The sequence below is a fragment of the Sitodiplosis mosellana genome, unplaced genomic scaffold (genome assembly GCF_009176505.1).
Source record: "Sitodiplosis mosellana isolate CC-2019 unplaced genomic scaffold, AAFC_SMos_1.0 Smas_scaffold_6162, whole genome shotgun sequence".
In the NCBI taxonomy this organism is placed as follows: Eukaryota; Metazoa; Arthropoda; class Insecta; order Diptera; family Cecidomyiidae; genus Sitodiplosis; species Sitodiplosis mosellana.
The window spans coordinates 1,073,114-1,099,995 of NW_022601403.1; the positions used below are offsets into that span (position 1 = coordinate 1,073,114).

Genomic DNA, 26,882 nt, shown 5'->3' on the forward strand with positions numbered 1-26,882 from the left:
TTGAAAAAAAAGTCGCAAAATCTCCATCCATATGGTTTTCTTTGGAAATTTGCTTATTAAAAATTGTATTTAACCATTTGCTTTTGTGCCAAAATCAATCAGAATGTTGAAAATAATTTAAATTCCTGTAAAATCAATGAAACTTCCTGCAAATTTCAAAGCCAATTTAATTTTCCTGTAAATGTTCAAAAAAAAATTGTTCATTGTAATTCCTGTGAATAGAAATTGGTTCCTAAATCGTGAAAAAAAATCCTGTAAAAATTCAAAGGAAATTTAGAAAGAAGAAATATATTTAAAGAAAATAGAACCAGTTAACTAGAGAGAAGAATAAAAACACCGTCCATTTTTTGGGTTTTGTAGCATTTTATTCAATCGATTTAGTTTGATTTTAGTCGATCTGGTTGTACATCAGAAAATGCGCGCGAGTTTTGCATATAATTTTTTTTGTTTGGTTTTTTTTTTAATGGTATCTAGACAATATAATTTTTTTTTGATTTATTCGATCATTTTAATACATTACGAAAGGTATAATTAGCCAAAAATAGAATTTTTTATAGTTTAATCCGAATAATGTGATCAAAAACAGAAGAAGCGATTAATTCATTCTCAAATTGAAAACTACGTTAAAAACGAAAGACATGACAAATGACGGAAATGATCGTGTGTTTGGGTGTGAAATTGAAAAAAATAATGAGTCGTATTGAGAGGAAGTTGACAAGTTATGATTTGGTATCTCAAGTCAATAAAAAATTTGATAATTGATTCGTTCATAAATTGATTTTCCACACCGATGGCCTTGCATCCAAATTTTCCAAATATAATTTCAATGATTTTGATTCTTGATCATCAAATCATTTAGAACGAAATAGAAGAAAATTGTTTCAAATTCGGTGTTAACCGAAAATGCAAAGTTGATTTTCAACGAAATCCGAATTGTGTAAAATTACCCGTGTGCAAATAAAATGACTAACAGTCACTCAGTTGTATGTAGTTGCATGTAGTGATACGCAACTAAAACTGGCCAAGTTGATTGAAATCATGCGTTTTGTATGTGGAAAATCACGTTTAGTTATTCTTTCAGCCAGTCGACTGATTTGGGACATTTTGACTAAGAGTGATTTGTGATTAAAAATAACTGCAGTTGCTTATTTTGTTCGAGACAATCACTTCTAGTCAGTCAAATAGTCACTGTATGTCCCAAATTAATCGACTGACTTAGACAGTCAAAAATTTTCCACACGGTAATTGATTTTTCAATTGTTTTTGAAAGAAAAATCTAAGCGCTGCCGTTAAAAATATTCAATTTTCGCCATTGTTAAAGAAAAAAGTAGTTTTAAACGGAAAAAATGCGTTGATGAAATGGAAAGAGCAATAATTTTGTACGAATTCGTATGAAAAGGCTCTGTGATTTATTGTCCGAAACCGAGGGAGGAGGAGCTAAAAAATGAAAATGCGGTTCGAAAGACTTGCCGAAGAGCATAAAGAATCCATGCATTTTGGATTGAGAAAGTGATGTTGATAGTTTTCATAATAATTTTTGTTTCGTCAACATTTTTGTTGTTGTTTTCAGTTAGTGTTTTTTTTTTGTACAGCAATTCATTGTATAAATATTTTGTTCTAAATCTAAAAACTGTGTGTGTGTGTGTGTAAATTTCTATATAAAATATATTAATTTGCAGTTGAATCCATGTCATCTGCGTTAGAATTTCATTTTACATATATATCGGTCGTGTCTTTCGGTCTAAATCGGTCTGTCGTTCTTTGATGCCGTTGCCACCAAAACGAATAGATGAAGGGAAAATTAGAAATGATCTACAACAAAAATCGTTGTTAGAGAACATAGCATTGTTTTTTTTTATATAGTAAATCATTCACCATTGTTCCATATATATTATAATTATTTTTTTCGTTTTCATTTGATTTTTTTTTCATTTAACTTATACAAATAATAACAATAAGAGTTGATTAATGTTGTGTTTTTAAATAGCACGCAATTTACACCACATTCAATTGAACAGATTAGGTTGAAGAAATAAAAAACGAACTATGGGTTACTTTTGGAAAAATTTATGTTTTTTTTCTCCTTTTTTTGTATCAAAATAGTTAAAAATGACACGAGCTTATGTCGTGCACTCAGAAAAATCAGTGAAACCTTCATTCCGATTCGAAACAATCCATCCGATTCATCGGAATCTCTATATGTAGTAAAATGCCGATAAATCCGTCCGAGTTCCGATAACAGTTGTTCCACTAATTTTTCGAGAACGCTGAAACACACCCGAGTTCATATCGCGGCGAATAAAAAAAATGTTCGAGTTAATCGATTGTTGGCAACAATTGGTTGCGATGTAAATAGTTGAGTGTGATTCTCGGCTGAGTTTTTTGTTTCTTCATCAAAATCATCTCCGGAACATCCATACATTACAACTAGTTAAAAAAAAAACCTTATTTCGAGCGGTGAAATGGTGTGTTGGATGTCTAATTAACACCATACGTACTTTGCATTCGCGCTGCGGAGGATGAGGAGAGAAGGAATGCGACGGCCAAACGCCACATATTCTATCTTGTTCGCTGGAAATGTATGATTTTTTTTTTGTTTTTGCTTCGATCCGTTGCGTGTGTGTGTTTCATTCGTTTTAGCAACATATAATTTCTTTGTTTTCTATTTGATGATCATCAATCCGGGCTTTCTTGATACAATTTCTATTCTTTCTTCGTACAATTTTGAGCTATGTACAGCAACAATTTGGTACAATTCAGAGCTGTTGTATAGGCATACAATGCAGCCAAATTTTGGAGCCATTGTTGTTGTTTTTGATACTCTTATGGAAAAGAAGTATTTTTCGTTCATATGGTCTATTGTTTGCTTACAAAATAAATGTTATTTAAATTCTATTTTTCCATAAGATGGATTGATTCATATAGCTATCTTAATCAAAATTTAGTGTATTTCTTTCGAATTTCTTCTATGGTCAGTAGTTAAAAGTTTTTATTTTTCTTTGAAAAATTTTTGCTGTCAAAAACGAAGCGTGTATTTTGTAAGAAATCAATAAAGTTGGCATCAAAATCAGTGTGGTTGAGTTGGCAATTCAATTCATTGTTTGTTCCAATAATATCGATAAATTATTCAGTGAACATGCATACGTACACATACACACACACACGTGTGGTCGGATCGATTGGTTCATTTTCATTTTGTTTGTTTGTGATCTCACGCTATTTGGTGTCTTATTTTGGATAAGAGAATTGTTCTTGTTTTATGTATGGCGTTGTTAAATCTCCAATAATTGGACTTGTACATGACACTTGTGGCATTACATTGTTCTGTGTTGGCAAATTGTATGCTGCCATTGCTGCTGCAGCATCTATTCAACATGGTTGATTCATGATAGGAAGATTTAAGAATCAGATGATTTTGTTTTGGTTTGAGAATTTTCTTTTTCTTAAAATCAAATTACAAACAACATCAAAATCAAATCCCATACGCAAACGAATGTACAAGTTCATGACATATGGACCGCATACAGACCGTATTCAATTTCAGATGGACAAGGCGAAAATTAGGCAATTTTTTTTTTGATTTTTTTTTCCAACGTTAATTAGCAATTTCATGCGAAGAGAAAAAAAAACAAATCTTCGTTTCGTTTTCTGTACGTTCCAAATCACTTCCTTTTACATTCTTTACATTAAATTTGTGACAATCAGTGCATATTCAATTAGAATATCATTCGTTTAATTTTTTTTTTGTGTTCGGGCAAATGTTTCGTTTTTTTTTGGTTTTGCACATAATAGTTATTTGCTAAGTTCCAACGAACCTGATGCTAGTTGACTGTCATCAAGGTTAAGAAAATCGGTGAAATCAATTGGCGTTTGTTGGTCGGGTTGATTGTAGCTGATCAATGCGTTGCCGGTGGTGTTGACGATCGGGTTGGATGGTGCATCATTTTGGCCACGTTGACGTTCCACTAAACCGGGTATATTGGTCGTATCCGTTGGATTCATTGGGATTCCATATTGTTGAAACACATCATTATCACCGAACAACTGTACAATCGATGCCGATGAATGCAAATTCAAAGGAAAAAACAGAAAAAAAAGAAAATTTCGATTTTAATTTAAATGCAAATGGGAAGCAGGTGTTAGTATCAATCAAAGTAACTATTGATTGCAATTGGAAATTCACTAGCACTTCTTTTTATCGTTTTTTTTCTCCATTTTTTTTTTCGATTAAGGACGTTTTGATATCTGATTTTTTGTCGCTGATTTTATTATCGTTTTGGAAAACCCGATAATTTTTTTCTCCCTCTCTCTCTCGATATTTTTTTAGATCGTTATTTTTTTTTAGAATAAAGAAATCAATTTAGGACGATCTGCTTCCATTCTGATCTATTTTCGATTGGACACTTCCTTCATACTCTTTCGATTTCGGTCTTAGTTGCTTTCTTTCGCAAATTTTTAACATTACATTTAATAACCAATTCTTTTTACGACTAATATTGAAAGTGAAATACACATTTAAATGGAATTTACATAAGATTCAAACGAAAAAGTTGGACGTCCAATTCTCTGGTCGGCTTGACCATTTCCAAATGGCTAATTAAAAAAAAAATGATTTAAATAAAAATACATTAATCGATTATTATACGAGACAATACACACTTCGTTCAAATTTTTTTACGTCAAAAATTCAATGTCGTCATCATCAAAATTCAATTTCGAGTCAATTAAACGAAGAAAAAAAAATTCGCTTTCGTTGCGCGGTGCAAAAAAATCGATTCGACTTTTTACTTTTCCGCAAACTTTGTTTGTTAAGGAAAAGTATTGGTTTTACTAGCCAACATTTCATGACTCCTTCTCTTTCCGACCACTATAACGTCACGCCAAACTTCAAAAAGCACATATCTGTACACTAGGCAATGTAGATGGGAACAAATCCTATCGATCAAGACCTCTCTGCCCCCAAAAACATGTGGTTTACTATGAAAAATGTGCAAAATTGCGATGTGCGTATGGCGTCGTTCGCGTTCGCGTTCACCGGATATCTCAAAAAAGTTACAAGATAATTGCGATCTGTAAAGCCAGAAGATTTGGCATGTCGAGACGAAGCTTCGAATTGATTTTGAGTCCATTCTGACTTACCAATTTTGTACCATAAGCCTCCGACTGAGGACCTGAAAAACCTTGAAAAATGACACTTTTGTACGGGAAGTTCCCGAAAAAAGCATTTTTCAGGTTTTTTTTTTTGCAAAAATAATGAGAGTCTGTGAACAACCGAATACCTGATTCTCCATAAATTTGGTCCAAAATCGACATTTTTTGAAATTTTCGCGAAAATTACACTTTTGTATGAAAAATCGCTCAGAAAGCCATTTTTCAGGGTTTTAGTCAAGGCAAACTGATGTTTTTTTGCAAAAATAATGAGAGCCTCCCAACAACTAAACACCTACTTGCCCATAATCAACATTTCTTGAAATTTTTGAAATTCGGTTCGAAAATGACACTCCCGTATGGAAAATGGTCGAACAAGTTATTTTTCAAGGTCAAAAGTGCTATGAAAATAGTTTTCATTGAAATTTTGGTTAAACATTAAGCGGAAGGTAAACTGAATTGCTGCGGAGCGGAAAAGTTTGCATTACGTATGTAATTCGTTTTATTTTTCGGTTTTGAATTTCGTCGTTTTTTTTTGTTCTTTTTTTGAATTTTGTTTGCGTGTTTCTAGGATGATTTGGATAAATATATTCAAATAGTCCAATTTTTAATTGATTCAAGACAAGCGAAATGCATGTCCTAGGTTTTTGATCTAAAAATCAGAAGAATGTGTTTTTGTTTGTTTTTTTTTGTTCATGGTTGCATGTAATTTGTTTTGAATTTTTGTCTAACCTTGTTAATATAGCTCGATATTGAATCGGCATTCATTCCTGATGGGTTTTGTGGATTCTGAATCGCCACAATTATTTTTTTTTCATTTTCGTTCATCGTTGTATCACCATCGATAGCACGCACAGGAATATGTAAATTGGATAGTATCGTTCAATTCGAATTGAATCGATGGTTTGTTTGTGCGTGTGTGTATACGTATATGATCATGAAAATAGGTGTGTGTTCGAGTTGTTCATGATATGGTATGTTTTTTTTTTTGGTTTTGGTTTATGAATTTGTATACATATTTGGTTTTTTTTTTGTTATTTTGACGCGGATTTTGTGAACGTCAAAAACGAACGTCATCAAGTTTTTGAACGTCATTTAAAGTTGTCATCGATCCGTTCATTTGTATCATAAGGAAGAGAATAAGAAATTAAATTTAGACAAAACAAAAATAATGTGGTTGTATGTGGTTGGATGGAATTTTGGTCTTAGTTTTATTAACAACAGAAATAAACAAATTCTACTGAGAAATGGGAGTACAGTGAGTGAGAAGACAACCGGTCATTTAGCAATCGAGAATACGGACTACCAGATAACAATCAATTGAACGAGCTGTTTCTTATCTTTTTTTGCGTGTGTTTTCATGTATCTCGACGATAAAAACAATTCAGCTAACTCGCTACTGTACTTTGGAATTAAAAAAATTCAACGAAAATTTACAATTTTGGATAAATTTTTAGAGAAACGAAAACGAAATTCCAAAAAATAGAACCGAAAAAAAGTTAAATACAACACAAAATTAAAAGAAAAACAAAAAAGGGTCGAAAAATGAATAAAATAAATGCGAAACAAAAAAATTTGAAGAAAATCGGTTCTTAAACCGAAAAATAGCAAAAACAGAAAAAAATATATCGGAAAAAAAACCGATTAAAAAAAGATTAGATACTTACATTGAGCAATGTGTTTGCATCCACTTGAAAGTTGTCTTCGTCGCGAAGGAATTCCTTGAGCACTTCTAAATCACCCTGTACACTATCCAAATGCGTATTCAATTGGTCTCTGTAATAAGATGGGTCATTTCTGTTGAATTGATTCATTCCATTTAAAAAAAATCGAATGAAACAACGACGAGAAAAAAAAATGGAGAAAAAAGAGAGAAAAATAGAAGAAAAAAAAATATATTAATTATTATATTACATGTATGCATTGGAAATCCTGTTGACTGATTTAAATATGGCTTTACATATATGAATAGACAGTGTCTGTTAGACACTGGCATAAATACACACACACACACACACACGCACACATTCACACGACATGTAAATGGCCGAAAAGTCAAAGAATAAACATAAACAAGACGGTATATCGGTCGACAGTCGATAGCAGCAACGACAAAAGACCGGATTTATCAATGGTGAGCATCACAATTTTACATTGAACCGCATTGAACGATGGTGTTTAGTTAATAAGTTTGAAGAAAAGTTCGAGTTTTTGGTCCAAAATTGATGATAAATTGAATTATTCGGTCAAATTTTGATTGGAGAATCCAATCCATTTTCTTACCAAGTTTCGAAGAAAAATCAAACTTTAATAAAAAAAAACTCATTTCTTTGTGAAGTTTTGATAGAAAAATTGATTTTCTTCAGAGTTTTTCAGTGAATTTCGGATGAATAGATTTATTTTGTGCCGAATTTTATTGATAATTCCGTCGTATTGAATTTTGAATTGAATTAAAATTCAAATCAAGTCAAAGTTAACTTCAATACGATTTTTCATTAAGTTAACTTCGTTTTTTGATCACATTTTGGAAGTAAACCCGATGTTAAGTAATGTATGAAAAATGTTCTGTTGTGGTTCACAGTGAATGGAATTTGGTTGCACGTGTTGCACAGTTGCATAGTGTTGCCGTTTGTAATGAATGCAAATGGCCATAATAAATAATTCATTTGACACGATGTACAACATGCGGTGTGTTGTCCGATCATAAATATCCTGGTTTAATTGCGTGTGCATGCGATTGTGTGTCCATTGTGTGTATCGCTCTTTTAATCGCAAACACGAAATATCAATTCATTGAAACAAAAGTCGAGATATGTAATTGTGATTGAACAATTGAATGAAATCGACAAGGAATTATTGAGGCTGGAAATGTTAATTCAAATGTGAAAAGTACACAGAGAGCTCTTCTGTGCGATTAAAACACACACACATTTAGTGCGAGAGTGTGTGATTTTATTCTTAATGACCTTGAATAATGACAACAACAATACACACACACATGCGAAAATACAAAGAACAACGATAAACGGAATTTCGCTGGAAAACTATATTATGAAACAATAAAGAGACACACACAAAGAGAGAGAGAGAGAGAGAGAGAAACATTGAGACACAGACGAAAACATTCGATGCGACAAGATGTTCAGAATAATTGAATTAAAAACACCGAACCGAAGAGAGAATTGAAAAAAACGAGAACGGTAGCATAAAACATGGAATAAAAAATAAAAAATAAACATATTCATAGAGAGCGAAGATGAGATAAGGCCGGGTCCGTGTACGTGCATTTATTTCCCCACACACATCACAATCGTCACGATACCGGTTTCTGTGGGCTGGAATATATTCACTGTGAAACACACAGACACAGACACAGACACAAAGCTCAACGCACATACACTTATTAACCGCAACTCAGTGTTTCAGCTAACTGACTGACCAATGTGACGGTTGTTGTCAACAAAAAGCACAGCACACACAATCGCAGTGCAAGATGTTTGCCTCTCTCCCTCTCTCTCGCTCTCGCTCTCCCACTGTCAATCTTGTTTCTCCCTAGTGCTCTATGGGAATCTTCAGTCAATCACAAGCAACTTCTCAACATTCGAACGACGTTTTTTCTTCTTCTTCTATTCATTTTAAAATTTCTGCGTGAATTGAAATCGATCTGTCTGTCTCTCGGTTGGTGTTATCATCGTTGTCGTGATCATTTTATTTGAAATCTTTCCTCAAACAGAATACGGAGAATTTGATTCGTTTGCAATTAAGAGTTTCGTGCAAAGACTCTCATTCAATTCATCGATAGCTGCGGCTATCTGTTAAAACCAACACCCTTTTGTATGTGAGTGATTGGATTCCATTTCTTTTCGATAAAATGAAAAAAACTCAAGTGTGTGTTCGATTATTTAGTGGCTAAAAATATTTGTTGTCGTTGTGCATCATGAAATCATAGACAGCATTAGATCTTAGTTTTGACGTCAAACAACACGAATGGAAGGGAAAAAGATTATTTGCTGATTTGTTGTTTTGCCATTTTTGGCGTGCAAACCGGCAACAAGATATTGCAAGGGGGAAAGTACTGGATTTGTATAATTCAAGTAATGCGATCTAGTACAAAAATAATCCCGAATAATCCTTCGGAATTCTCCATAATTCTCAATAATGCTCAATTATATATATATTATATTGAGAATTATGGAGAATTCCGAAGGATTATTCGGGATTATTTTTGTACTAGATCGCATTACTTGAATTATACAAATGAACCCGTGAGCATAAAAACGACTTATTAAACAATCGCCGAACAAAACGATACAAGAAAAAACTACCGAACAAAACGTACCACAGCGGTAATGTGTAGCACAGCGGGGTTTCGTTTTGAACGGTACCGTCCTGCTGTGTTACGTTTTTAACGTGTGTTTTGTTTGGTAGTTTTTTCTTGTATCGTTTTGTTCGGCGATTGTTTAATAAGTCGTTTTTATGCTCACGGGTTCAAATCTAGTACTTTCCCCCTTGAACTATTTCTATTCCATAGACATGCTTTGAATCATTCTTTTACTCGCTATTTTTAATTGCAATTGGTTTTTTTTTAAATTTATTTTCGTTTTTAGCACTACATGAAATGTAGAACTACTAATCTGCTTATTTTTTTTTCTAAATACTTTTCGAGTGATGAAATAAATTATGGTGAATTTGAATTTTATGCTCATATTTTTTATTCAATTTAAAACAGGTGCACTAACGACAAATAAGTGCACAATATTTCAAAGTGCCAATCAAATTTTTATTATCAAATGCTGTTTAAAAATTACATTAATTTTTCGTATAATATTTTCTGAGTCTTGACCAGAATTAAAGTCATTTTATATTCTAAGCTCATATTATTTATTTAATTTAAACCAAAGGCAGTATATTTCAAAAAAGAAATAAAACCAAGGTCTTGTCATTCATTTTGCAAATAAATATATTACTTCAAAGTTACTTTGATGAAATACATTTCATGTAGTGCGCCAAAAAATAGTTTGTTGTGAAACAACAAAATAGATTAAGTAACTAAAAACTCAAGAACGCAGAGCGGAGCGAAGCGAAGCTCTGCGGTCTTGTTTTTTTCTCTCTCTAACCGAATAATCAACGTTGTTCGACGTATGTGTATTATTTGCTTTGCGTTAGGCCGAATGCGTGTAATCTTATGTTGATTAGCTTGGCTTGAAAATCCAGTAGCCACGAACTACGAACCCACCTTATCGCACAAAAGTGGTTTGGAACGTTGAAGGAATGAAATAGCGGACAGAAGAAGAACAGACGAAAAAGGAAAACATCGAGACAAAAACAAGAATAACAAGTCGCGTGGACACACACAAATAAACAAAAATAAATTATGATAGCTGCTTATGTAATACGACTGTTCGGTGCGGTGACGATTGCGTACATTGTACCGCTATTTTCGCTGGCATTCGCAGAAAATGTTGGCGATTCATGTCAAGTGGCGCGCAGTGGTACGGCTGGTGTATGCAAAATCATCAACGATTGCCCGGCCGTTATCGATGAAATCGTCAGCCAGGGCCTGTTTCCGGCAAAGTGCGGGTTTCGTGGACGAGATCAAATTGTCTGTTGTCCAGTGCCACGCAGCATGACCACAACCACAACACCAGCACCGACACGAATCAGCCAGAGAAGTAAGTGAAGAGGGGGAAATTCCATTTTCGGCTTACGAGGAGCAAAATTCGATTTGGCTATCTCAAACCACAATTGTAATCAAAACAATGGTTGTCTTCCCATGAAGATTATTCATGATTAGAAGCAACTTTTGGTTGGGAAAATACGGAAAACGATGAAGATTTCAGATTTTGTTTGTTTAGCATTTTTTTTGTTATCTTTTGCATACTCTTATCCATATTGATCTTCAAAAATAATCAATCTTCATGTGCCTTTCCTCCTCTTTGTCGACAGAATGTAAGCAGTATGAGGATGCAAAATTCGATCGAGTATTTACCAATGTTGGTTTCAATGATAAGCCCATTTTAGAAACAGTTGAACGATGCACATTTTCTATCGTACCGCTTGTTGTTGGCGGTGAAGTAGCCAATTCGGGTGAATTTCCCCATATGGTAAGTCAATCTTCTACACGATTTTTTTTTCTTCAACAAAACCAATCAACGTTTCTTTCAGAATGAAAAACTCAATGTTTTCACAGGTTCATTTTGCTGACCTTTTAAACCACTCTATTTTTTAAAAAAATGTTTTTTTTTCTTCAAAGAAAATTGTGACTGAGTAGACTGATGGTGCGATTTTAATACGTTGACTGCTTCAAAAAAAAAGAAAGTTGTCCCTCATCTGAAAAGTACGGCCAGTTTCGTAAAATATACCTCAAAAAAAAAAAATAGGTTTGGCGCAAAGAACGCATATGGGCACCATAGAAATTGGTGAAGCAAGCCCCATATCAAAATTTTCATGACAGCGTTTTCGGAAGCCAATTCATATCGCAACATTTCGACCTAAATCATTTTTCCAGCCAATTCTCGGCAAAAACTGATGATGAGATTTTGTCTGGCTCGTGAATATCTACAACTTTTACCATTAGCCCTTGAAAAGGCATTCTGGGCCAGTTACAGTGTGAAATGACCAAAAAATGACAATTTTACGGCATTTTTTGGATTTTTCGCTCTACTGGTCATCTAGGCGGTGGACTTTTATTCAGTTTTTGATCTGTGTCGTATAGCCAGAACCTGTACAAATATTTTGTTACTTGTCAGATTGCAATTTGGATGGAGTTTTGGCGACAATTGATTCAGACATGAAAAACAAATTTCAGGCCAAAATGAGCAAATCACGACTACGAGTTTCGATTTGACAAATAAAAGCAAGCGATTTCTACCTGTTCTGCCTTTAAACTTCTAGTATAATTCCTTCCATATGTATTGGATATGAAGGATTCCTTCCATATGTATTGAAATGATGATACTTATCTGTGATGTTTACACTTATTTATTGTAAATTCATTTTGTTCTTTGTTAAAGCCATCCACGAGTTGGCGACTTAATATTTTCATCATTGAAATCAAATTTGAATTATTAACCCTCAACTGCATGAATTTTTCCTAGGACTGGGAGTACTGGTATTTGGTTGATTTTTGGCCATTGATAACGAAAAAAATATTCATAATCCTAGATTTCCCATGGTTTAGTCAGGAAATGCGATAGAAATAAGTCAGAGAACAATGAAATCCATTGTTTAAAAGTGTCAAAAATATGTCTAATTTGGAAACCGAATAATTTATTTTGTCAAATTTTCGTTTTCGTGCACATTTTTGTTTATAACTCACCAATCGTACGACATAGACAAATGACGCCAAAGACAAAAATAAAGAAAAAACATTGACAAATGAAAATTCCCCTTGAAGCAATGTCATCCGCCGTACGATTCACATTATACAGGTGTTTAAATGATGCCCGCCAAAAGGCGGGCTTATGCAGTTGAGGGTTAATCAAATAGCATCAAATGCTCTAGTTACGTTTCAAATCATAGTCCATGTCAACTCAATGCACTCTGCAATCAACATGGATCTGCCTTTACAGACGTAAAACTTCTCGTCAATTTATCTACCGGTATAAATTGAGCGACGATTTTTGCTGTCCTAGAGTCTCAAATTAACGCGTAATTAAACGCTTCACATAGCCTTTGTCCCTTGGAAACGTTTACCAAAGGTTATCTTGGACCGTTTGCCATAGACTAATATCAGGCATTTCCATCTTGGTTGCATGACTGTTTTCGTTTTCATGTTCCTACTATTGTGATTACTGCATAATTTACGAAAAGAGCCAGGTTTTTAACGAGGCGAGAACTGATAGTTATCGAAACCTATTGCTACTAATTGTTTATTATTTTAAATATGTAACAGTCTTGCACTCTTTTCCTACCAAACCTCAATCAAACCCCACATTATATTCAGCCAGAGCTTGGCGGTGTTTAATAAAATAAAATAAAATAAAATAATCCCTTACGAACATTTTAAGTACTAACTCGACTAAATCGAGTGATGTTTTTACATATTTCTAGCCTCATATTCGATTTCAACTCCCAAAAAATCGACTTTTGACCAAAAGATCCTTAAGTATAGGCTTTTTAGGGATGGTGTCTTGGTGCAATGTTATTTTTTCTCGAAAATATGGGGAGTCTTCCCAGATAAAAACTGTTTAAAGTAAACTGTTTGAAGCTATTTAAGGTACCTCCCGAACAAAAGTCACGTTTTTCATGCATTTTGCTATGAACATTTTATTTTTTGCTCTGAGCGAAACCCAAAAAGATGAGGGACAACTTTTTTTTTTTGAAGCAGTCTAACGTAGAGTCTACAGCTTTTAGTGATGAGTCACGTCCTTCTATGTGTTAATGAATTCAAATGTCGAAAAGCACTTTTTTGGTCGCTTGTTTTTATCTTGAATTATTTCCATTCTTCTCTTTACCCTGCCTCGATCAATTCCCCTAATGATTTTCTGCTCATATTTCATAGGCACTCATTGGATATGAACGAAATTTCGAAACCAACATCATATGGGGCTGTGGTGGATCGTTAATCAGTGAAGAATTTGTGCTAACAGCGGCACATTGTGTGGAAACCAGCCGATATGAGTGAGTTATTTTCGTTGAGTTAAGATAAATGTGCAGCTGAAAATGCAATTTTTTTCTACAAATTCGGAATTTCTGTGCTTTCGAAAATTCATGGCTTAAACTTAATCGCTTTTAATTGACTCACAGACAGCCGGGCATTTTTCTTTATATCTTTAAACCATTACTACTTTTATCGTTTTTAATTTTAAATCATTACGTTTTTTTCTCTTCATAAAATTTGACCCAAAAAGCGTGAGATAAACTCAAAACCAATTCCGCCGGAATTGAAACATGATTCGACTGACTTTTTTTTCAAAACAAGTCTCGTTTGACATTTACTTCCAGGGGACGAGCAAAGTATGTGCTGCTGGGTGAGCATGATTTGAGCAATGACAAAAATGATCGACCGTTACAGGTGGAAATAGCGGAGAAATTTCCGCATCCAGAATTTAAGCGTTCGGCCAAATACTTTGATATAGCATTGGTGAAGATGGGCGTTCGGGTGACATTTAATCCATACCGACGACCGGCCTGTCTACCCCATGCCTATGACACGGGTACGGGTAAGGCAATCGCAACCGGTTGGGGTCGTATCGATTTCCGTGGTCCAAGCAGTCAAGTACTGCAAAAAGTCATTCTGGAGCTATTCACCGAAGATGAATGCAATGCAACGTATTTGGATGCCGCACGAACCACACAATTGCGCTACGGAATTCTACCAGCACAACAATTCTGTGCTGGTTCGCACACCGAAAAGAAAGACACGTGCCAGGTAAAATGCCGACGGTTTCGAACTCATGCAATTTAATTGCGATTTAATTACAATTCGTGTGCAGCTAAAAATGGTCGGAACTTTTGAATCACTACTAAATTTTTAATTGTTTGTGTTTTTATTCGTATTGCTTTCTAGGGTGATTCGGGTGGGCCGTTGCAGACATTTCATCCATATGTGAAATGTATGTACACAATTGCCGGAATTACGTCGTTTGCCAAGCAATGCGGTGATCTAAATGCTCCCGGTGTCTATACACGTGTGTACAACTTTTTGGATTGGATCGAGAATATTGTGTGGCCAAATCAATAGACAAAGACCACGTTTTGGTTTTCTATCTCTCTTCACAAAATCAACAACAATTTCATGGGGCAAAATTGAATAAATTAATGCGTAAAAATTGAATCCGAATAAAGAAATACTCGATACTTAGAAAGAGAATGAGAAAAAAAACACTATTTTTTATTGACTTTCCGTCCGAAATAGTGCCAATTTGACACTGCCAATGATGCGATGACCATTTCATTTTATAACCAGTTAGTTGCATTGAAATTTTCTTTGACGCATAAACAAAAGTGTAAACCCATTAGAAATGACCACAAAAACACGAAAAAAACGATACTCACGATACTCGCATGATGTCGTCATGTGATGGTTTTCTGTTGAATCTGGCAATGGCCATGTTTTTATTGTAATTATCAACACCGCTTGTGCCAGCAGCACTAACTGCTACTGGTATCGATTGCCCAAAATCGCCCGCCAATCGATTCACATTCAGTTGATTCGCACTGTTGACATTATTCATCAAATTACTGCCGTCAAAGTTGCCCTAAATGGGAATAATGAAGAATATTGATATAATTGGTCAATCGAAATGAAATACGAAGGAAATTATTTTAAAAAATGAAAACGTGATTAAAATGAGCTCAAAACCATGATAAAAATGATGAGATTATTATCACATGATCAATGGATCTTCGTGCATGAAATTAACGGCAAAATGTCAAAAAATGGGAACAAATCGAAAAATGAAAATATCGTCCGAAAAAACAAAATTAACCAAAATATTTCAAGGTCACAAAATCATCTGTACCTGGCTGGTGTCATCCTGGAACAATTCAGCTGGAATTTCTGAGCTAATGAAATCATCTTTGTTTTTGTATGTTTTCCCAATGGCCGTTGTTGATACGGGCGTTTGTGCCCGACCAACTGTTATCAAAATTGGTTTATTCCCAGGCTGTGGAATCGTTTGTATGATTTGTTTTTGTCCAATCTGTTGTTGTTGCTGTTGTTGCTGTTGTTGCTGCTGTTGATTTTGTAGTAGTTGCTGTTGTTGCTGTTGTTGTTGTTGTTGTTGTTGTTGTTGTTGTTGTTGTTGTTGTTGTTGTTGTTGTTGTTGTTGTTGTTGTTGTTGTTGTTTGACCGCTTTTAATTTTTGTGCATCAATTAGACTTTTGCCACTGGCATTCAGCTGACGAATACCAGCTGCTGAGGCAGCGGTTGCTTGATTGTTTAGTATTTGATTGGACGCAATTTTAACAATCGGAAGACGTTTCATGCCCTGCATATTACCGCCTGCATTCGCAATGATCACATTGCCTGTGATTCGACAATGGAAAAAGAAAAATTTGATAAAATTCATGATTTCAATTAAATTAAAATACAAATTTCATTCGTTTTCACGGTACAAAAATGAGAATAACGTAAAACTTGATCAAAAATTGACAATCAATTACCTGGCAACTGTTTTTTGTTGGCAATCAATTTCGGATTGATGGATTGTTTAATATTTTGATGTGTTTGCACCAGAATTGGTTGTTTATTTTTGTTTTCCTGCTTAATAAATGTAGCCATTGGATCGGCGACTGTCGCAGCCGTAACATTGTCTAGCAATTCTTCAACGGCGATATTATCGACAGTCTGATTTGATGTACCGGCCATACCTGGTGTTTTAATGGTCACATCATAAATCAAATCACTATTATAATCGGCTGTATTATAGACATTTTCGCCAATATCATCGCTGGTCACATTTGCCGAGGATGCGTCCACAACAGCGCCGCCATCTTCGGTAATAATTTGATCGGCATCAACATCGTCAATATTATCACACTCCTCATAGTCATTGATGCTGGGTGTTTGAAAGTCGCTCGGTGATACGACATACGGTGAATTGACTACATCGTCATCCATACCATCGGCATAATTATCAAATAGTTCTTCGGTTAGTTCACGAATGACCGGGCCATCGGTGACAGCGCCGCTGCCAGCACTGCGTGATGTTTTTCGCACTTTGGCCGCATTGGTGGGAATGTCATTGATCATCAATTGATAACGGCGTTTAACACCGCCCATACCACCCATTGATCCAATGCCACTGCCACGTTGCGGTTGCACAATTGTCACCAAAAATTGTATCAATTTATTGACAATTTGCTGTTGTTTCAGATGCTTTTGCCGTAAAACGGCCACTTCACGCCACAGCGCTTCGTGCTCCTGTTTCATTGACATAAATCGATTGTCAAACGAATCCTGTCGGCCTTTCATTAATTTCACATCGCTCAACACCTTTGACACAATTTCCTGCTTGATGGTCGTTTTATCATCCACATTATTTGATGTTTTGGCTGTGGATATTTTTCGCTTGATAAGCTCCAACAGGTATGGATGATCATGCTGAAAATATGGATGTGAAAATTCCATTTCGTCACGATCAAACTTCAAACCACCACCATCGAGTGATGTGATTTTATGGAAACCATCTATTTGGGATTGGGGAAGCAAGCATAGGAGTAGAAAACAAAATATTGGATTAAGAATACCTCCGCACCGTGAATTAAAGATGAACTTAATAAGTATTACTTATGAAATAAACAAAAAGGCGGTGACCGTTGCGTTGTCAATCGTCTACCTGAATCTCTCACTATATCGAATACTTACACATATTCAGCTGCCGTATGAAACTCGCCATATTGTTGTGCTTATAATTCAATGGCAATATCTCACGCGCAAATTGAGCCTGATTTTGGATGATAAAACTTTTCCCATCCTAAGGTTGATTGAACGGAGAGAAGGAAAACAGAAAAATACATGAGAAAAACATAGATAGATAGAATATCAAAAATATGTGACGTCATGGCAATAAAAAAAACACAAAAAGTCGAAGTCCATATAAAAACCAACAGAAAAAACGGAAAAAAAAATCCGTGTGTTGATCGAAATCTGGTCAAACATGCACCAATCTGATCTGCCGTTCAATAAGACGCAACCAGTGTCGATATCATATCGGATGTTTGTACATATGACGTTGATTTGCTACTACTGCTGCTGCTTCTGTATCAAAAAGTCACTGCTGCTGTTTATATGTTCGAAAAAAAAGTCATCATTATTCTCCGTCATTTCAGTCACCGTCAAAATGGACCAATTATAGTGTGAAAACATGCGCTGATTGCCTAATTGCCTGCTTCAAAGCGTTCGACACAAGAAGAAAAAGAAGGAGAAGTAAACAGAAACGGTGTGGCGCTGATCGTGGCAAAATAACGAGAAAAATATTGCCGTGCACACGCCATAGACAGAGTGAAAGAAAAATGTAACCTTTTTTAGTAGATTTCAACATCGCGTAATGTAACGTTTTGGCCCATTTTCGTGGTAATTTCAGTGTTATATTAAACGTGGATTATGTGCATGGTTCCCAATAAAATGATAAGTGAGAATGAACCGCATACAGAAAGAACATTCAAGTAACATAGCCATGTGTACTGTTGCTCTCGTGTATTCTCTCTCTCTCTCTCTCTCTCTCTCTCTCTCTCTCTCTCTATACTTCTCCGCTTCGTTCGTTTCATTTGGTTTCATTCTTGTGTGTGTGTGTGCTGGAGCAAGAATATTTTCATAACAAATCGAAGTGTGACTGTGGCGATCGAATGCATTAGAACCCAATCGACAGCTCCTGCTGTTTCTGCGTGAGGAACAATCCAGTTTTTGTGTTCTGAATTTCATAACGATGCGAAATATCTACTTTGAGTCGAATTAAAACGAGATTTTGAGTGTTCAACACATTTTTCTGGATTGTGCTGTTGTATTAGTTTCGCATTTGATTCGGTTGTGATTTTTGACTAACAGGACATTTGCACAACGACAAGAGCACAATATTCGAAGTTCAGCATTGCACTGTCAGTTTGGTGTCAGAATTCGTTGAGGCAAGTTGATTGTTGTATTGATGGTTCATTGATTTTTTCTTCAAAACAAATTGTTAATTCAGTCACTGTTTGATCGAAAGTACAGTAATTCTGATCAATTTGTTCACCATTTTATTTTTCATTTTCATTAGATCAAATTTGGTGAGCATGAAAAGAAAGCGAGCCCAGAACGGGCGACCGAGATCGGTCAAACTGTCGCTGAATTCGATTCTTCGGTATCAATATCGCGCGAATTTTGTGGCACAAGTCAACAATTGGTGCCACACAGCCACCGTCATCACCGTTTTGGCGTCATTGTTGTTTCTCTTCGAGAACAACCGAGCATTCGACGAAGATAACCACGACTTTTTCAGAGGCAATGGATACGAATTGATCAAGGATTGCTTCAAGAACAATTTGAACGAGAACCGACACAAATTGCCGTTGGCCTTCCGCCAAATAATCAAAGCAGCAGTGCCAAACTTCCGATGGCCACAACGTGAAGGCATGGGAAACGCATTCAATGCGCTCATTGATCAATAAACCACCAATGTGAAGAACAACATCAAAACGTGGAGCTACACCCGCCATTCGCATGAGAAAATCAATGCAATGTACGAAAATCGTGATTTCCATTTCGTACTTGGCATGGATCCTGGTGTGCGAACCTGGAATGTACCGGTGCGAAAACATATCGCATCCGATGTGGAAGTGAGTAGAAATGATTTGTTTGTTTGTTTTGTCAGTCATTTCATTTATATGCATATAATCATGATTCTTTATTCTTATTTATTTCACACAGGAAAACATCACGATCAACGGTCCGAAATACCATTTCCGAGCGAAATATGGCAAACGAAAGCGCAAATCGGAAAATGGCTACGATTGTTCACCGAATTGGAGCAACACGATCGAAATCAATATCCATTCTATCCATCACATTGGATGAGTTACATCGAACATCGTGTGAAAATGTTGCAGCCTGGAATGGAGGTTTACACAGCACGCAAATACATTCGCCTCAGCCTTGATAAACATATCGAGGAGACCCGTGCAAGTGATACCATCGCTGCTTTTTTGACCAGAAAATTGCCATCGCTCATTTTCCTTGGTGCAGCTCAAATGGCTCCAAATTCTCCAATTGGTATTAAGAAACGATTACGGTGCCCTGGTGTACGAAAACTACTGAACAGCTTCAAGAAACTGAACAATTGTGTGGTGGTGATGGTTGACGAGTACAAAACATCGCAGACTTGTGCAAAGTGCTTTCGGCCATTTGATCGACGTACAAGAATGAACCGCTACAAAGTCTGCCGTCAATGCATTCCAAATGCAGCAAATATCACACGACTGACAAACACGTGAGCAGTGTGATCATCGGCAAGAAAAGCAACCGGTTGTATCAACGAGAGCGACTACATGTTGTTGCGGAATATGAACGAATGAATGTAGATCCAGTATATTCAAATGGTTTAGTGCCGAAACTCAATGTATGGTTCAAAAACTGGCAGCTAAACACTAATAACACTTGGAACGATTCACGTCATCCACATAAACAGAACACTGTTTGGCATCGGGATGAAGTCGCTGCCAAGTGCATATTGTACAAAGGTATGTATCATACATTGAAAAAAAAATGTGAAATATTCTGGCTAACAATTGTTGTTTGTGATTTCGGTTGTTTCAGGTCTTTGTATGATAAAGGGCTTGGATGTGCAGTGCATCCGCAACTGTCGAGACAACATCATGCAGCAGCTGCAGCCGCGCAGAACAATGCCGAAGGCGACCAAGATGACAACGATAGCGACAACGACGATGATTACGTTTACGTTCTCGACGACGTGTCCGATGAAGAATAGTTTTTCGTTGAGATGTAGGATTAAGTTTTCAAACAATAATAATTGTAACGTTTTGTTACTTTGCTGGGCTTTGAGTATTGTGGCCTTGTCCGAAGTACGGGGCTTAGTCGGATCATATAAAATACCTCGTATGAAACGCTAATTATTCAAATAGATTTGCTTACGTTGTTTTCTTCAATTTTTTGCCCTGATATGCACCGTCAACAGTCACACACACACACTTGACGTTTCCATTTCTTGTTTGCTTGCTATTCAAAAGAAAACGAATGTGTTTGAAGGGCTGAGAGGCAGATAGAAGTAGCAATTGGGTGAGAGTGAGGTAGAACAAAATCGACAGTAAGACGATAAAGCTATAGCAAGTATAAGAGCAAGAAAGAGCAAGTGTGTAAGCTAGAGAGGAATGAATCTAGTGAGAAAAAGCAAGAGAGATAGTGCAAGAGCAATAGCATGGGAATGAAAAAAATGGCACGCAACCGAACGATAGTGGCAGAAACGAATGTGGCATGCGATAACCGATGAAAAAAAAATTAATGTCGAAATCCTCTGACTGAGTACATAGATGTTGTTTTATTAAGTGATTTGGCTTTTGTTTTATTTCTCTCGCTCTGTGTGTCGTCGTCATCACCATCGTCACCGTTGTCGTGATTTCAGAGTCCGCAAACAGAAATAACATACATGAATTGTATTCATTGGATACGGATCAATCATCGATTTGAATATAAATTGTATTGAGCAAATTAGATGGTGCATAAAAGCGACCAGGGCACACAGCATGAACTGACAAAGATATCATATGCATACATGAATCCAATCGTAATATGTTAAATAAGACAAACAAGTTCGGTCAATTATTTCAAAGCAAAGCGAAACGAAGTGAGGCGAGCGAAAGGAAAAAAACAACAACAAATGTGTCGCTGAGCATAAAAATGGGAATACAGATCTGATACAGCAACAACCGAACATAAAATATTGTTTCCTAAAAACGTTACATGAATTTCCATCTAACGCGAGTGTAACATGAGTTGCATTAGAAACAGTATTAGCTCATGTTACACTCGCGTTGGATAGAAATTCATGTAATGCTTTTAGGGAACAATATTTTATGTTCGGTTGTTGCTGTAACAGATCTGTATTCCCATTTTTATGCTCAGCGACACAAATACACTCTGCGAAATAATTATAGGCGCACTTTCATTTTTTCAATTTTCTTACAAATAAACGCAAATATTGTCGCAATTTCATTATATTATTTTACTAAGGGCCATTTACGAATACATCACAAAGTGATTTACCCGAAAGGATTTCATATTTTCTATTTTTTTGTGATTTTTCTGTTTTTGGCGTGATGAAAGTGCGAAATAATTATAGACGCACTCACAGTTTTATGCAAAAAATGCGATCTATTTGTATTGATATTATTTATTATTTTGGGTGCTCTTTAGAGCATTTCTGCATTTTTACAATTATCTGTAAAGCTGTTGGACGCCCCGAAAACGGCCAATCGGCCATGGCAGAATTACTTACGATGAGCTCCGATTCATGCGTGGAAAAATGATGAAAAATTCCACCAAAGGTGATTGTAAATGGATACAAAACCATCTGATATTTAAAGGATGGAACTAAATACAACATACATGGTATTATGCAAAATATTGGCATTTTTTTGGATTTTGGTCAAAATAAGCCAAATGGCCGACATAACCTCAAAAAAAAGTCACGAAATGACCATTTTTTGGGAATTTAAAAAAAAAATTCCAAATATTTTCATGAATTTTCGATTGAACACAATAAAATCGTGAATGCTGAATAAGTAGAGGGAATTTTTAGAAGTTACCAATACATTGGAAGCCAATTCTAACGATCATAAGCCAATACCAATAATGGCCAAAATTGTAGGAGCGAGAAAATGTACACAAACCTATATTTGAAATACAAATATTGTGCAATATATATAAAAATAGGAATTTTCCATCATTTTTCCACGCATGAATCGGAGCTCATCGTAAGTAATTCTGCCATGGCCGATTGGCCGTTTTCGGGGCGTCCAACAGCTTTACAGATAATTGTAAAAATGCAGAAATGCTCTAAAGAGCACCCAAAATAATAAATAATATCAATACAAATAGATCGCATTTTTTGCATAAAACTGTGAGTGCGTCTATAATTATTTCGCACTTTCATCACGCCAAAAACAGAAAAATCACCAAAAAATAGAAAATATGAAATCCTTTTGGGTAAATCTCTTTGTGATGTATTCGTAAATGGCCCTTAGTAAAATAATATAATGAAATTGCGACAATATTTGCGTTTATTTGTAAGAAAATTGAAAAAATGAAAGTGCGCCTATAATTATTTCGCGGAGTGTATCTAAAGCAGAAACTCGCTTATATTGACCACTCTCTGATATGCATGTATATTAAATGACAAATCATCGAATGGAAATGTAGAAATAATCTCTTCGGGCCAAGCGCTGAAGTTTGGCTTATTTTGTATTGTTGTTGTTGCTGCTGTGTTTTGTTTCTAAATTTAACTTTGCATATATGTATATATTCATATATATATATATATATATATATATGTGTATGAGTAGATCTGTTTTTTGGTTAAGTTGTTGTGAAATCGCCGAAAATCAAGTATCAAGTAAGAAATAGAGGAAAAACAACGAACAGCAGGTAAAATGACGTCACAGCTGTGTGCTTAGTTGACGGAACGCCGTGTACCATTAAATCATTTGTGTGTGGTTTGAATGTGTATGCGAGAGCGCTGCTTTGTCTCTCTATCTATCTACATCGCGTGCGCTCTCTTTCTCTCTCTCTTTCCTTTTCTCTTTCTCCATTACAGACATTAAATGAGTGAGCAGAGTCATCGACGATGAACAACAACAGCAGCGACGACGACGACGACAACGACAAACGTTTTGCCATAAATACATTTGAATGAATGTACATTGTACTCATTTAATATTCATATTGCTATCTGAAAGGTCCAATCAAAATAAAAATAAAACAAAAATTTTCAACGTAATAGAAATGATGAAGATGATGAAGTAGAAAAAGTGTGCTGTTCCAATGAAACATTGGCGCAAACACACACACACAGAGAGAGAGAGAAAGAGAGAGAGAGAGAGAGAGAGAGAGAGAGAGAGAGGGAGAGAACACAGAGATCTCTGTCACTCGTAATTCAAATTCGTTGGCTTCTGGACAAAAAAATTCATCATGTCTTTTAAGAGTCAGCCGACTCGATCGGTGGTGGTGATGGTGATGGTGGTGATAGTGACAGAGCCAATGCAGGCGCAATACACGCAAATAATATGACAACAATAATATAATACGTTGTTTTGTGTGTACTGATTGTGAGTCAATAGAGAACATTGCAATGGTCGCGTCAAACCAATCGGCGGACCCAAAATGAAATGATATTTGCGCGTTTCACGATAAATAAAACAACGCAAGGCAAGGTAAGGCAAGGCAAGCAACCCAGCACACGCTCATAGTCCAAATCCAAAACAATACCCTGACTATTTATTTATTATTGATCAAACAGTAAATTTTTAATGATTTCTCAAAATCGATGATGCAGACACACGCAGATCCATATACAAAGCCGTATCGAACAGCATTTAAGCACCTCTTGAACGTATTTTTTTTTAATGATATTGCGAAAATTAGGAGAAATATGTATAAAAACGACCCGGCAAAAAAAATCCAATCCATTGAGTGGATTGAAATCCTCAGTATTTTGGGAAATTTTCTGTTGTTTTCCAATGGGCCTTGTAACGAAAGTGAACGAGAGAGAGAGAGAGAGATAGAGAGAGAGAAAGTAAGGTTGGAGGCGCATGAAGGTAAGACGGTCGGGCGGCCGTTTGATATAGCACGAGCGGGGCCAAGAGAATGGGAAAAGTCATTTTGTCCTTGACAATAATTTTAACAACATACATACACATATCATCAATCTATACATGCGGATATTATATTGCAATCGCGCGATGCTGTGTCGTCTCTATAGGTTGATGCTGTTGTCATTTTTGTTGTTTCGGGAAGAAGAATTACAAAATTTCACAAATTTTTTTCATACGCACATCAGCACACGCATACATGTCAAAACACACAAGTGATGAAATCGAAATTTGGAGGAAAAGTAACAATAATAACCACACACCAGGTGAGGGCCAGCCTACTCCAATTGTGAACATGAAATAATTGGAGAATGCGGCAAACAATACAACGGTCGATGATGATGAGAAATAGTAAACACAAAAGACGGCTTTTCTATACGGCTAAACACTTTCTCGAATCATCAATCAGCGATTGGTCCACGCGGAAAACGAAAAATAAAATGAAAACGAAAAAGTTGCGTTCATCAAGCAGCACAAAAAGTTTGATTAGGTTTTTTTTCATTTATCCAAGAAGATCTCCCCAGAGAACAAACAACTTCATCGATTCGGAAAAATTCAAGAATTTCGCTTAAAGTGAAATACTTTAAGATTTAATTTGTGTGCTTTCACCCCTGCCACTCACTCTTTCTATGTGTTTCTATGCCAACTTGATTTTAATTGAAGAGGCGTTGGACGCTGTTGCACACTTGTGATTTCTTCCAAATTAGCCCTATTCACTTGTGGATATTCATGCATTTCAAGATTGGATTTATTTCGGCGAGAACGAATATTGTTGCTTGGAAACACTTATTGCTCTACCTCCACCACCGGCAACAATAAAAGCTGCTGCAGTACTCTTTAATTCCATTTAATTGCGTTGATTCATTTGAATTTGGATTTTATTTTTTAATTCTTTTCTGCGTATGTTGTTTGTGTTTTTCTTATCTGATTTTATGTTTTGAATGAATTATTTACTTACTGCACTCCAATAAATGAGATTATTCGTCTCTTCATCTTCCACTAAACGCCAGAGTTTCGCTAAAAACGCTGGCACACCTGAGCTGTTTTCGCTGAATGTATGCATTTTGTTGCAACTATGCGTTCGTCACCTTGTTTAGCTAAGGTTTTCCCTTTCGATTCTAATGTGAACACGGTTGATTTCACTTTGTCCGGTGATTTGTCTATCGATTGTATTTATTTTGCTCGTTTTTCTTTTTACTCGGATTATTTCCTCACTTTTGATCATCAATGTATTTGGTGTGTTTTTGTTACACTGTTGTGACTGTGTCTATGTGACAAAATCTTGCAAATATTCACACTGAATTTTGTTTCAGAAGAAAAAATTGTTCGGCTGAAACGAGACACAAAATATTGACTAGTTCACCACACACGTTTGTCTGTTGTCAAAACTAACTTTTCCACCTAAAATGGACTTTGATTGACAAAAGGAAAAAATTGAATTTAATTGAAAATTACTCGGCGGCGTGGAATCGTATGAACACTGTACAAGAAAAAAAAATTCCACTCACGTTTTTTTGTTTTTCGCTCGGTTCGTTCTCGGTCTTCACAGGCGAACCTTTCGACACCGTCTTTTTTTTTCTTGCTCTTAAATCAGCTCTTGACGACCACGACAAAAAACCAAAACTTTTTATCTTTTCTCAAAATTATTCCAACGATACCGAATTTCTACGGCGAACGTCGAACAAAAAAAAAAGAGATTATTTCGTGGTTTTATGTGTATGTGTGATATGGTATGGTATCGATGAAAAAAAAGTCAAACAACCGAATAAAAATTTTAATGCGAAAAATTAAAATCCAAATCGACGAAATTTCACTACACAATAAATCATAGAAAATCTGAAAATGAATTCTATGGTGTTATAAGGCGAAAATGTATGTATTGTTACTTCTGTCTAATTCACGCAACTGAGTCTATTATATTTCTGCCTGCCATTCGAAAAACGTATAAAAAACACGCAATATATCTACTTTTTTATTTCATTCCTTCTCTTATTACTGACTGCTTTGCCTATTGGCTGCTTCTTCTTCTTCTTCTTCTTGCTTTTCACTAAAGCACCCATACACACTCACATCGAAACGAAACGAAAAAATGAACGAACAATTACGACATTCGAAATGTCGTCCATTCGTAATTCGTAACCGAGAGAAGAAAAAACCTTTTTTTTCGTTCGAACCATGCGTACGTCGCGTGACAGTTCACTGTCTCTCTCGGCAACTACGAATCAAATTCGACTGATATTGTGTATGGTGTATGGAATTCAATGCAGATGACTTGTAATCTTTTTAATTAATCAAGAGTCGATTAATTCAATTATTTTCCAATTTCTGGAAAATTGAAAAATTGTCATCAATTTTTTTTTCACAAAACACACGTTGTTTTCAATTGCTTGATCTAAAAATGAAACTTTCATGTGATGTTCAATGGGCAGCGC

At 35.7% G+C, this 26,882-nt stretch overlaps 2 protein-coding genes across 17 annotated transcripts; one reads left to right on the plus strand and one right to left on the minus strand.

Annotated features, from left to right (window-relative positions):
• Positions 1-343: 343 nt before the first annotated feature.
• LOC129574306 (heat shock factor protein) lies at positions 344-26,574 on the minus strand. 14 transcript variants are annotated; one of them, XM_055456113.1, is made up of 12 exons: positions 26,337-26,477; positions 25,959-26,115; positions 25,409-25,861; positions 17,462-17,570; positions 16,258-17,283; positions 15,615-16,120; positions 15,148-15,350; positions 6,816-6,945; positions 5,881-5,937; positions 4,531-4,593; positions 3,816-4,044; positions 344-3,365 (listed from the first exon to the last, which is right to left on the minus strand). In XM_055456113.1, the coding sequence occupies exons 3-12, from the start codon at positions 25,511-25,513 to the stop codon at positions 3,229-3,231; spliced, it is 2,565 nt and encodes an 854-aa protein (XP_055312088.1). In that variant the 5' UTR covers positions 25,514-25,861; positions 25,959-26,115; positions 26,337-26,477; the 3' UTR covers positions 344-3,228. The 14 variants fall into 14 exon arrangements, 13 of the variants coding, with proteins under 13 accessions (XP_055312088.1, XP_055312087.1, XP_055312086.1 ...); XM_055456112.1 differs by lacking the exon at positions 25,959-26,115 and having other exon boundaries at positions 25,409-25,780; positions 26,337-26,494; XM_055456111.1 differs by having other exon boundaries at positions 25,409-25,780; positions 25,959-26,476.
• On the plus strand, positions 7,234-20,706 carry LOC129574308 (serine protease snake-like). 3 transcript variants are annotated; one of them, XM_055456129.1, is made up of 9 exons: positions 7,234-7,282; positions 10,315-10,820; positions 11,095-11,252; positions 13,652-13,770; positions 14,095-14,521; positions 14,660-18,261; positions 18,849-19,407; positions 19,499-20,307; positions 20,384-20,706. In XM_055456129.1, exons 2-6 carry the CDS (start codon positions 10,523-10,525, stop codon positions 14,831-14,833), a joined length of 1,176 nt encoding a protein of 391 aa, XP_055312104.1. In that variant the 5' UTR covers positions 7,234-7,282; positions 10,315-10,522; the 3' UTR covers positions 14,834-18,261; positions 18,849-19,407; positions 19,499-20,307; positions 20,384-20,706. The 3 variants fall into 3 exon arrangements, with proteins under 3 accessions (XP_055312104.1, XP_055312102.1, XP_055312105.1); XM_055456127.1 differs by lacking the exon at positions 7,234-7,282 and adding an exon at positions 8,708-8,986; XM_055456130.1 differs by lacking the exon at positions 7,234-7,282 and adding an exon at positions 9,012-9,034.
• Positions 26,575-26,882: the final 308 nt, after the last annotated feature.